Source organism: Haliotis asinina, chromosome 9 (assembly GCF_037392515.1).
Source record: "Haliotis asinina isolate JCU_RB_2024 chromosome 9, JCU_Hal_asi_v2, whole genome shotgun sequence".
In the NCBI taxonomy this organism is placed as follows: Eukaryota; Metazoa; Mollusca; class Gastropoda; order Lepetellida; family Haliotidae; genus Haliotis; species Haliotis asinina.
The window spans coordinates 60,863,824-60,876,282 of record NC_090288.1 but is presented as its reverse complement, the minus strand read 5'-3'; the positions used below and the strand labels follow the sequence as shown (position 1 = coordinate 60,876,282).

The following is a 12,459-nucleotide window of genomic DNA, read 5'->3' as shown; positions in this document are numbered from 1 at the left end:
TCTGTAAGTTTTCTGTTATTTTAACCATGAAGAGCCAGTGATGAATCGGCCCAAACTGTTACCACTCATTTTGACAGGTTTGATTGTTCCGCCATATTTCACCACATTCCTAAATAAGGGCTTTAACAATGTCTGCTGTCACAAAATGATGCATAGCCCACTGTTGCAGTTGTGATAAATACAGGGTTATTAATTAACCTAGCAAAGCAGTTGGTGGAGATGTAATGGACTTGTAGGAGTGTTATTTTTTCTCTTTCCTCCTCAAATCTAAACCAGCTGATGGAAAAGGGCTTGTGATAATTTTTAGCCCTGTATAGAACCAAGAAGCAATATATAAAAAGCTTTAAGTTCGGGGAAGGAAATAAAGATTGGAGACCCAGTAGAATAAGAAAATGTTGTTTCAGCTGTAAAGTTTATAGGTAAACTAAGTATAGTGTACATCCTCACGAAAGAGTTAACATGCAATGGCGAATCAATACAGCCTGTCTTACAAGGTATGTTTCTTTCTCCCGTGCAAAGTTCACTTTATTCTGTAACTACATCCTCTGCTTAGTATATTTCCTGTTGTATATGGACTTAGGAAGGCTATTGTGCCACTCAATGTATTCATAGATTAATCATTCCTTGCAGTGAATAAAATATATTTGGCATTTACTTCTGATGGTGCAGATTTTTTGTCAGGTTAATGTTTTCAACAATGGGAGTAACAGCTGTTAAAACTTGTGTATGCTGAAAACATGAATAGCACCAGAGCTGCTGAGCTGCTCAAAGAGTCTTGCTTCAGGAGGTAGTGGAAATAGGTGCAAATAGTAGTCTGATTTCTTGACGTGCCACAGTGTTGGACCTCTGGATCAAAGCATTTGTTGGGGCAAATGGCCTTACTTTTGCAAATGTTCAGGTGTCTTCAGTCGGTCTTTCCAGGGTTTCATTTTTGTTCTGATTTTACAGAATTCAAGCAATAGTTTTAGCCATCTATTTATTACTGTAGGAGTACCTGTACTTTAATTTAGAAGATAACAGATTTGTAATTTATTGTTGGAGAAATTTGCTACAAGGTTGTAGGGAATAATATATCCACAGATTCACCAATTTGCTGATACACCAAGGTTTGTTGAACTCCATTCTTGAGTAATGGATTCTTTTGAACAGGATTACATTCATTGGAAGTTCTGTTACATGGCAGGAATTGTGAGTGTGGGTTTGAATCCTGGCTTACCATGATTGTGTCTGGGTTTGCCTGTACCAAACCCCACCTTGGCTTTCCCCCTCTCCCAAATGGTAAATACCTGAAACTTTATCTCTTTACATTAAGTGTCATTAAACTAAAGGCATTCGGCATTGTATCCTGGACAAGATTCTCATATGTAAGTTAGGAGTTGGCACTATTGAACATGATACCATTGTTTACACATCTGATGTCGCTAACAGCATGCTTGGTCTAGCTTTAATGAAGACGCTGGACAAGCGGGGCATGAGTGGAATTAAGTATAAAGGAGCAGTGAGGATGGCCAATGCTTCGGAAAGGAGGGTGTCCATTTAACACATTGAATGTGCTGTTCCTACTGTCACAGATTCATCCTGAAGTCTGACACATTCTTTGCTTGCTTGTAGCACCAACGGACAGGACCATTGTCACGTTGGGCAGCCCTACAATATGTGAATTTACTTTACTGCGATATTACCAAATAAAACCTAATCCTCGATATGAAGTCGAACAACATTGCTCCTTTGCATGCCAAGGCATATGACTATCTCCCTTTGTAAATACGCTTATGCATGCGACAACGGGATAGAGAGAAGGGAACTCTCAACTACAGGAAGAGTAGGTTTTCCTCGTGCTAATTGGAGGCCTGGTGTGTTTTAAAAGGTTTCGGTCTTGCTCATTCACATGCTGTGAAGACTGAGACTAGTCTCGTTTTTAGTTTAAGGCTTGTGTAGAATCCAACAAATTACAGATTTCACGTAAATAATGGGTTTGTTGATTTATTTGTCAACTGGCGACGGTTACTCTTTGATCGATAGTTTTATCACACTTTTCCAGAACTTGTTCAGCGGAGTAAGCGAGTTGCGTTTAACGCCGCTGTCCGCAGTATTCCAGCTATAAGCAAGTTTACATTAGTGTTAAATGGTATGTTCAAACGTTTACTAATAGGGGTATATTTTATAACTAGTGTTAGGACTGAAATCATTGCCTACAAAGTGCACGGTAAATATAGGCGAAATAGAGGCGTTATCTGTTTTAGTAAATGGACAACCAAAACAAACTCTTTGGGATATATAGGCTTCACAGGAAATCATGAATGTCACATTTGAACAGTTCAACGTTGGAACGTTTTAGTCATTGACAATCTAAATTATGAACAGTTTTTGTCAAAAACGTCGTCAGTGATCTTCGAAAACAAATGTACAATGCATAGTCAGCGCTATTGCTCCTTTGAATTTGTTTTAGTTAACGGATTATAGAAACCGTTTCTAAATTTCAATGACAGTGGACTTCATCGCCTATACCAGTGATGTATTGGTAATGACAATCCTTACGATAGAATACATTGTATTTTACAGGAAATGTTACTGCTAAAATGTAATTTAGGAATATTTCAAGATGTTTTGTCGGCCTCCTGTAGAATACAAAAACGTTTTCACTCTGCGTCGGATTTACCTCAGAGACGACATAAGTTATATATTATTTGTGAAAAATAACTCTTAAAGATTCCATCCGTAACTCCGGCTTGAAATGTTAAAGTATAAACTTGAAGTTGTAGAGAAAGTAAAATTAAAGGTTAGCATGGACGGATCCATCCTTTTGAAAAAGGGGGTTGCATTTTTGTCATTTTTATCTTCAGTGTGTGTGTGTGTGTGTGTTGGGGGGAGGGGGCGGTGTTGATTGAGAATCATAACATGACCTTGGAAAAAAGAGGGGGGTTGCAACCCCCCACATCACCACCACCCGGATCCGCCACTGGGTGGGGTTGGGGATTGGCAAGTGTTAGTACACATCAGAGCGAATACAAACTGACTAAAACTAATGACAAAAGCGTTGCGGACTGAAATAGTTCCTAACTCTGTACATGTAACATACGTCATATTTGGTATTACACTTTCTTTCTAAAGTACAAATTCTCTGTACTTGCTTGACAATACAAGTGCACATATTTTGTGAAATACATCAGAATCAAGACGCACTGTGGTGAAATGTCATCCCTCAAACATATTCCACTATTCGACAGTTAAAGCTTATTAATGGACAGGTGCATTCATAGGAGTAGGTTGCATTTCTGTTTATTCAAATGTCAGTGCCAGTTCAACACCTTGCACATAATTATACTTTTGCAAGTGCCTGAGAGACCAGGTACAAATTCCATTGTGACATACCTCCTGGACAATCGTCACCATAGACCGATTGTGGGGAGAGACTCGTCTGTTTAGTGATTGAGGTGATAAACATTTCACAATTATAAATTGCAGTTGTCATATTACATTACATCACATCACACAATTCGTTACAAATGACGAATGTGATACTGGCATTACATTATATTAGGGGTGGGGGGTATTCTCTCCCCATCTCATCTCCTCCCCTGCACGCTTATCAAATTACCATTGAAGCTCTCGTAAAAACGGGTGTAAATGAAAAATGAATTGTGCAACACTTCTGTGACACTTGTCAAACAAGTATCTGTATCTCCCCCTGCATTATCGGGTCAGATTTCGAAACTACCTCAATCGCCACGTTAAGACAGGCGTAATGTATAATGTCTCATGCAGAAGCTTTACAAGGTAACTCCGGTTAAACCGACCGGCGGACATTGTACAATGGCCGTAAAATCTAATCTGTGCACACTCGCGTCTGTTCTATCCATCGCATCCTTTGATCTCGTCACTGGTCAGTTGAGATGACGCGATGGCCTCGGTCGCCGAAACATCGATATTTTAAACAATGGACAGGCCCTGCGGTTGCAACGCCCGAGGGGACGGCTGAGCTGCTCTATTAATCTCCATTGTCCGGGGCCATGCGCGCGCAGCGCAGATCTGGTTGAAAGCCCAATGTCCAAGCAGTCCATTGTGAACAAAGCCATCTGGGTTTGACACTAATTACATCCGTCTACCGTATAGACCGGCATTTGTAATACCCATTACATAAGTAATTAACACCATGCATTTAAATACATGCCTACATGAATGAACGCTTTGAAAGGCAGGTTGACACCACGTGCATTTCAATAATCAAAAGTATCCTTTGATCTGGATTAATTTCCTTTCGAAACTACAGCTGTAGAATATTAAATTATATAATGACTCATTCTGAGTATCTAACATGCGTGTAAATAATATTGTTGAAAAGTTACACCATAAGCCTAATGTTTATTTCATAGCGTACACAACAGTAAATTATCTTCTTTTTTAAATTTACAAATCATTTGAAAACGGTCGAAGTTTAGTGATTATTCAAAGTATTAAAATATATCTCATCATTTTCCTTATGTTGACACACATGATCAGGTCTTTTAGTTGCTTTGTTTGTGAGTGGTCTTGAATCATTCCTAAAGGTGTTCGGGAAAAATTCCTTGGAAAAAGTACCGGTTAAAACGTACTAAATTTGCTTAAAATGGGAAAAGGTCCTACTTTTTATAACAAATGTTCAGAAAAATAAGATATTCGGGTTGCTAATTCTTTATTCACATACAATGTAACTTGACAAAAATACAGTTGATTTATTTTTCGTATGCCTTTATTCATATCGGCACTTTCACATACAGCCATGTAAACTGATAAAAACGCTATCCTGGCTCTAGAAAGGTTCTGTTTGTCATGAAATTGCCCATAGACATGTACGAGTTTCACACTCTATGCGTCAACAGTATTCTAAAATATATATTGTCTGTGTGCGCCAGAAATAAATGATCTCAAACAGAATGGATAACCAAATATATTTATATACAAGAGAACAATCAATATCCAATACGGAATAATAACACATCATGTACTTGGGTGTATGTAGAAATACTTGAACTTATGTATATGCCCCCAAATCCCTCTGAAACAATCCATCACCACAATTCACATATCTTTGATCGTTATTATTTCACCAAATCACACACTCATGGATATATTTGTGCCAAAAATTAAAAGACAACGTCCGTAAATTGGTTTACCAATGACAAAGTTGATCAAAGAACGAGCAGTGGTGATAATCAGAGACCATATACTTGTCTGTCATGATTCACGCATTACTTGTAATAAAAATAAATTAGTTCTTGTATTGTTGAAAACATATTTACTTTTGACCCGTTACTTTCAAATGAATGAACAAAGGGGGAAAGGCAATACATATTCATATTTTGCAAAATGAAATGGATACATCTGTAGATAAATCTATACTACGAACGGTAATTTGATGCGAGGAGAAAAACTCTTTGGCGATAACAACTCCGGAAATATACGACACTAGCCGAATCGTTTGGGAAGCTCGCCGGAAACTACCGAAGTGACAAATGACATCATACCACCAACTGCGCATGCCTAGTATTATAAGTAGGCTGATCTCTTTGTCTGCAGTTCATTCCTGCGTGTGAACCAGCACAAGAAGCACAACAGAATATGCCTGAGGTACGTAAAACACGAAATTTATTTTAACATGCCTTCCCGTTTAGCTCTGCTATGTGTTTTTTAGTCTTCTTACACTAGAGTAGTAGTAAGTACAGTTGCAAAGAGGCAAATGTGGTCTTTCTATTGGAAAGGTGGAATTTAGCAATGGCGTCGTTCTGCGCGTCATGTGTGCGGCCATGTTGTCACACACAAAGAAATATTCATTTCAGAGTTGTGGGTCTTCTCCGTGCTTGAATTAGGTGGTTAAATGGGATTCTGATTACATCACGCTTTATGTTTATATGTTTACGAGGGTTGGCCTTCCAGATTAAGAACGGTATCGAATGTATTTTTGGGCCACGTGTTGCCGAATTAGCAATATAGGCGTGGGCAATAATTTGTGTGTGTGTGTGTGTGTGTGTGTGTGTGTGTGTGTAGTAATATGAAAGGCTTAATGTACGTAGGCCCATTCTGACTTTGATTTTCAAGATTCAATATTTTCGATCATTGCCATTGACGAATAAGGAAACACATCGAACAGCCTACACTGTTTCATAGTTAAATTACCCGAGACTTTTTTTAACAAATACAGTCACGGTTTGCCTTGATCACTTCGCGATTGGGAGTAGTGCACTTTACCGGGCGCGCTTTTTCCGATTTTTTTCGCTGTGCTGGCGGGGCTCGAACGCTCTCAGCAGGGGTCGTGGGATTCTAATTAGACTAATTAGCGGACACGCTACCTCGGGACCACCGGTGCGATCACAGTTTGTCAGTGCTCGTTTAACGGGTCATTACCCCACTAGCTCTGCGCATGCGCAGTGAATGAAAACAAATTATTATGGTTTGTTTTCATTTACTGCGCATGCGCAGAGCTAGGCCCCGCCTAACCATTCATCAAAGCGAGAAGCCACACCTAGGCATTGTTTTCAAGATGTTGTGCAGCCAATCCAGCGAAGCTATGATATATGATGACGTTTATCGTTTGACTTTCGATTCGTGGATGGATATATGGATATAATCGCATCTAAGGTTTGCCAACCCTAACCTTTACTCACTAACCCTAAGGATCTAGAAGGGGGGTCCCTAACCCTAAAGATCTAGAAGGGGGGTCCCTAACCCTAAGGATCTAGAAGGGGGGATCCCTAACCCTAAGGATCTAGAAGGGGGTGTCCCTAACCCTAAGGATCTAGAAGCGGGGGTCCCTAACCCTAAGGATCTAGAAGGGGGGGTCCCTAACCCTAAGGATCTAGAAGGGGGGTCCCTAACCCTAAGGTTCTAGAAGGGTCCCTAACCCTAAGGATACATCAGCGCGGTAAAGTGAGACAGTTCAGTAGCTCTACAGCGCGCGCTCATTAGCGAGCGCTCAGCAGTCCCGGGTCGCGCGCCCGGTAAACTGCACTCTAGCCTCGCGATTTATCGAAACGTGACCAGGACATAAAACTGAAATGTTTTTATTGTAGTACGGAGGATTCGGCGGTGGCGGTCGCAGAGGAGGTGGACGTGGAGGCGGAGCATGGGTGCCCAAAGACCCTGAACACGAGCAATTCCGCAAGCTCTTCATCGGTGGTTTGAGCTATGAAACGACAGAAGAAAGCCTCAAGAACCACTTTGAACAATGGGGTTCAATTGTTGACTGTGTTGTAATGAGAGACCCGGAAACGAAGAGGTGTGTATGAAGAAAAGGCATGATGAAGCCGAGTTTCAGTGTTACAACTATGTTCATAGCTGTAACACCTTAGTTGTGTTTGATCAAATTTTAGAGGTTTCTTCGTGGACAGTTTGTATATATGTGACTTCATTTATAATTATTATTTTTTGTTTATTGTCGAGAATGACTATTATTTACGACTTACTTTGTGCATATATCTTCACAGGTCAAGAGGTTTTGGCTTCATCACATACAAAGAAGCTGCCATGGTTGATCTTGCCCAAGGAGAACGTCCCCACAAGATTGACGGACGTGAGGTGGAGTCAAAGAGGGCCATGCCACGAGAGGTGATACATTACTGAGTTTCTCCCCTTATCCCATCCCAAATATTATTTATAAATTGATATATACTTGACGTTTTAACCTATGACATCACTTACATTTGTAGGACTCACAAAAACACTGGAAGCCCAAGAATTAAGTACAGTATATAAGGTTGAACCACTTCGTATTATCTCAGTTATTCAATGGAATAAAGAATATAGGGGAACAGAAGGGGCGCTTTCCCTTTCAGTGAGTTTCAAAGTCTTGAATATGAAGACAAAGCAAATGCACCTCATTTTGACATTTAGTCCTCAAATCTGATTGGTCATGTATCGTTGAATTTATAGAGAAGACACATTCTTACTAAATGTTCCTTTACATTTTTCTAGCGGGACTCTGGTGGTCGCAGTGAATCTCAGCAATCTGTGAAGAAAATGTTTGTTGGTGGGATCAAGGATGATATGGAGGAGGACGATCTGAGAGCAGTGTTTGAAGAATTTGGTACCATCAACTCAATCGATATCATCAAGGACAAACAGACACAGAAGCTCAGGGGCTTTGCCTTTGTTTCATTTGATGACCATGACAGTGTTGATAAATGCGTTTGTAAGTATATTTGTTTTGAGATCTCTCGGAAACAATTATTAGCATTTCAGAAACATTACGTTTTCAACTGTACCACTGTTGGCAATTGTTACAGGATATTGTTGACCTTATTTCAGTGAAAAAGCGTCACACAATCAAGGAGAAGGATGTTGAGGTGAAGAAGGCTCTTAGTAAGGAGCAACAAGAACAAGGAAACCGTGGTGGTGGAGGAATGCGTGGTGGTCGGGGTGGAGGACGTGGTGGGTACGGAGGAGGTGGCGGCTATGGAGGTGGCGATGGTGGCTATGGCCAAGGAGGCTACAATCAAGGTAAGTTGTGATTCTTGTGAGGTGTTGGCAAATCCTGATGAATCCTGTGTAGGTGTGTTGATAGCGTAAACCAAATACCAAACCTGATAATAAAGAGATATCAGTTGATAGTGATGCCATAGTAGAGCAGAATCATTTAGCTCTGTAGGTGTTACACATGGCCATGTCATGTATTTAGTATAATTAATAACTTTTCAGGACCGGGTTCCATGGGTCGTGGTGGGCCTAACTATAACTGGTCTTCTAGGGGGTCACCAGGTTGGTAATAATTCAGATGAGCAATTCATACTTTTGTAGTGTGTGGGATGTAGTGTGGTCTTCGTTAAAGTTTATTACTTAAATGCCTGTATTGACCAATGCATGTTACATTTCAAGGTAAATTAAGTTTGGTGTGTTGACAATGTAGTTTTTAGTAGGTACCTGGCAGCAGAAGAAGTAGTGGTCAACATATTTCGGTCGATGTTACAATTAGTAGGTAAGTCGGGTTTGAATTACCATATAATTTATTACCTACAGGTGGCTATGGCGGTGGCTATGGCAACCAAGGCGGTGGTGCAGGGTATGATGGAGGATATGGAGGTGGTGGCGGCTATGGAGGCAGTCAGCAGGGAGGAAACTGGAACCAGGGTGGGGGTGGCAACAACTTTGGATCTGGCTATGGTGACAGCTATGGAGGTGGTGCCATGAGAGGTGGTGGTGGCGGCTACAACCAGCGATCATCTGGTCCTTACGGAGGTAGGTGTTGGTTCCTCACCAATCTGAAACACCATCTGTGAGAAGGATTTTTTTAATTGTTAGCTAATGACTCCAGCAAACAGTAAGAAATGTCAGAAAACCTACAGCCTTACAATTGAAATAGGTAAATGACCTGTTTATTTTATTAGGTGGTTATGGTAGTGGCGGTGGAGGAGGCTATGGAGGTAACTTTGGAGGCGGTGGGGGATACAACAGACGATAAATCCCACTCACAAAAGGCTCTCCATGTAAGTATCTCATCCCATTCTCACCCAGAGTACATCATCCCATTAATGAAGCTAAGTTCTTAAAGTGCCGAATAAGGTTTTCCTGTGTAAACATCAGTTGGTTATGATAGAATTAGAGTATATTGAAGCACAGTTATTTACTGGTAATGAAAATGATTAAAAGACATTGATGATTTTGAGTTGTTATGACATTTTTACATATTTTGCATTATTTGATTGTACCAGGCAGGTTCTCATTAAGAAGCAGCGTAAGACAGGCAGGCAGACATAGATCAGGGATAAGTGTTTCCAGCAATTATGGTTACCATAGCACCATGTTACCATAGCTACAAGGAGGCAAGTGTCCACTATGGACATCAGAGACGGTAGCTTCAAGATATGACCAAGACTGAAGGGAGAGTAAGGAATTCAGGCGACCATACATGGATAGCTCTAAGCAAGAGTCACCTTGAGGATAGTTGGCGGCTGTCTGTTTTAGCCGGTGTGGCTATGTGAGCGTAGTGCTAGAGCAGGCATAATGGACATTGCAAGGAGTATTTATTAGTGAACAACCTGAAATGAACTGTCAAAGATAGTCCAGCAGCTATCTTCCTGTCCCCAGAAGCTGTAGGGAGAGCAAGAAAATATTTTATTACATGTATCATGAATCAAACTTGATCATATGTCATGGAAATCATCACATTGACCACCATTGCGAGACTATTCACTATTTGTGCTATCTTTTTACTCATTTGTAACAAATTGTGGGCAGTCTTAATAAAAGTGAAAACAAAAGAAATAGAACTGTTATTCAGTGTCTTCAGTTTCTCTACATTGTGTTCAAGAAAGGCCAGAAATTTGACTCTGCATCTGTAAACAATAGATCAGGGGAAGGAATGAAATGCATTGCAACACTAAGCATTGTTGGTTACATGCAGGTCAAATTCAACTGTGCACCGTAAGTTTATGTAGCCTCTGTATTGTCTGTTGATTTTAGCAGTTTGGAAAACTATGAAGTAGTGTTTCTTGGTATACTGCTGAAATTCTTCAGATCTAGTCAAGATACAGATAATGCACAGTGGATTTATGTGGAACCAGGTTAGATGAGTCTCAATGCATGTTACTTGTGGATCAAGTGGCTAGAAATTGGTACATGCTAAAAGAATACCCATCTGTTCATTGGGAAATGTTAATTCTCATTTCAATTGGCATACCCACTAGTTGCTGGCTTTCTGCCTTGGGTTTCGATGTACCATATTTCTATGACACAGGTAAATCATTGTTATTGTTTGTGCACGAATATTGTTGGGGTGGGTGAATGTTGTATGTTTTAGATGTGTGTTAGTTACCAGCTATATGTAACACTGGTCTCCTAGAGGTTACCTAGTGTAGGCAATCATCCTTCAGCTCCAAATGCAGGCTAGATAGCACCAGCAAGTTAGCAATGCAGGAACGTCTGTGTAGTAAGGTAAGGTAGGAGTTTGTTCTAAGTGTTTACTGATTATTGGGCTCTTCATGGTTTGAGTTGAGTACACATAAAAGTAAATGGGATTAAGTAATGCTTAAGGAATAATGAGATTTCATTTTCTAAGTATGTTTCATTATAGCTTCTTGTAATAGATTTTTTTTTGCCTATCACCGTTTTCTTTTACCCATATGATTAACCCTGTAACCAGATTTCATAAACTACCCAAATTCATAGCATTCAATCTCTAGAATTACTACCCTTGATATAATATTTGGAAGTTGTTTAAACATTCCACTATGCATACTTTCAAAATTACTATTAATGTTTATCTTTTGTAGTACTTGAACATTGAAAAAAGTTAGTGGTTGAAATCTGGTTAAATGTCTTTGATTTCTTTTTTCTGGCCGTCATTCGTGTCTTTTTTGTGTTCTAGGAATCCACAAACAAGCTAAATCAATGACTTCTGTCATTGGTGCCCGTTCATAAAGGATCGTCAAACATAGGTAAAATCCAAGTAATGAATTTGAAACTTGTAAATATTTGTTTACTCATTTTTTTAAACAAACCCATGTGTTCTTGTTTAGCTTATTGGCAAACACAATATTATTCTGTTTTCTCTTGGTAATTGCATGTTTTCTTTGTCAGGTTTGTACAACAGTGGGTGGTGAACCAACGTAAATCCTACTGTTAACCCAGGAATGTACAACAGTGGGTGGTGAACCAACGTAAATCCTGCTGTTAACCCAGGGATACAGGCAGGTTCAAGACAAGTTGCTCAGTAATGAAGCAAACAATTCCACGAGGCACCAGGTCATCGTTGGGTATTTCATTGTGGGCTTTGTTTACCTGTATCAACACAAGGTATAATAAATATCTTGACCCTGCTTATGTGTCATGTTGTATAGGAATTGGCAGTTGTCGGAAATGCCCTGTTGTGAAAGGACTTGTTCAATGCCTGTGTTTTCAGAAACATGTTCCTGATGAATTGCAGAAGACTGGCTAAAATCATCGGTAATTGGAAATGTCAGATTGTTAGGCTATTCCATGTGAAAACGTTTGATAAAAAATATCGTACATTGACTTTGTGATAGAATGTTGTCAATGTATATATTTTGGACGTGTTCATGTCTAGTAAGTTATGTTCAGTAGGTTAGGGTTTATGCAGAAAAAGTCCTTACTCGAACAGCTATGTGAAATATATGTATGTATATTCCTTTACTTATTTGTGCACTCAAATATTTGTCGTTAATTGATACTTATCGATATCGATTTCAGTGGATAGCCAGCAATTTTGAATGGAGGGATTTGGCAATGATTGACAGGTTCTGAATTGGGATATTTCGTATGGTGTATTGTTCCTTGTCCCTGCATAGAAAGTCAGTTATGAGACCATAATATTGGTTGTGCTTACATGCTGACAGTGTGGGACCTACATTAGTGTTGTAAGCAGCTTGTTAATGGACGTGAGCAGGAATGTAAAATGTGCATGCGTCTCATCCACAGTCGGAACATGATCCGCGTCACAGGTCCACATCACCACAGTACGGATATCGTAGA

The 12,459-nt window shown here is 39.9% G+C and overlaps 1 protein-coding gene across 4 annotated transcripts; it reads left to right on the top strand.

Annotated features, from left to right (window-relative positions):
* The first annotated feature begins 5,490 nt into the window (after positions 1-5,490).
* On the top strand, positions 5,491-11,786 carry LOC137296377 (heterogeneous nuclear ribonucleoprotein A3-like). 4 transcript variants are annotated; one of them, XR_010957640.1, is made up of 10 exons: positions 5,501-5,607; positions 7,047-7,252; positions 7,461-7,581; positions 7,948-8,164; positions 8,281-8,472; positions 8,671-8,730; positions 8,989-9,207; positions 9,357-9,455; positions 11,336-11,405; positions 11,548-11,786. XR_010957640.1 is itself a non-coding variant. In XM_067828160.1 (9 exons), exons 1-8 carry the CDS (start codon positions 5,599-5,601, stop codon positions 9,428-9,430), a joined length of 1,098 nt encoding a protein of 365 aa, XP_067684261.1. In that variant the 5' UTR covers positions 5,501-5,598; the 3' UTR covers positions 9,431-9,455; positions 9,681-10,238. The 4 variants fall into 4 exon arrangements, 2 of the variants coding, with proteins under 2 accessions (XP_067684262.1, XP_067684261.1); XM_067828160.1 differs by lacking the exons at positions 11,336-11,405; positions 11,548-11,786 and adding an exon at positions 9,681-10,238; XR_010957641.1 differs by lacking the exon at positions 8,671-8,730 and having other exon boundaries at positions 5,517-5,607.
* The last annotated feature ends 673 nt before the right edge of the window (positions 11,787-12,459 follow it).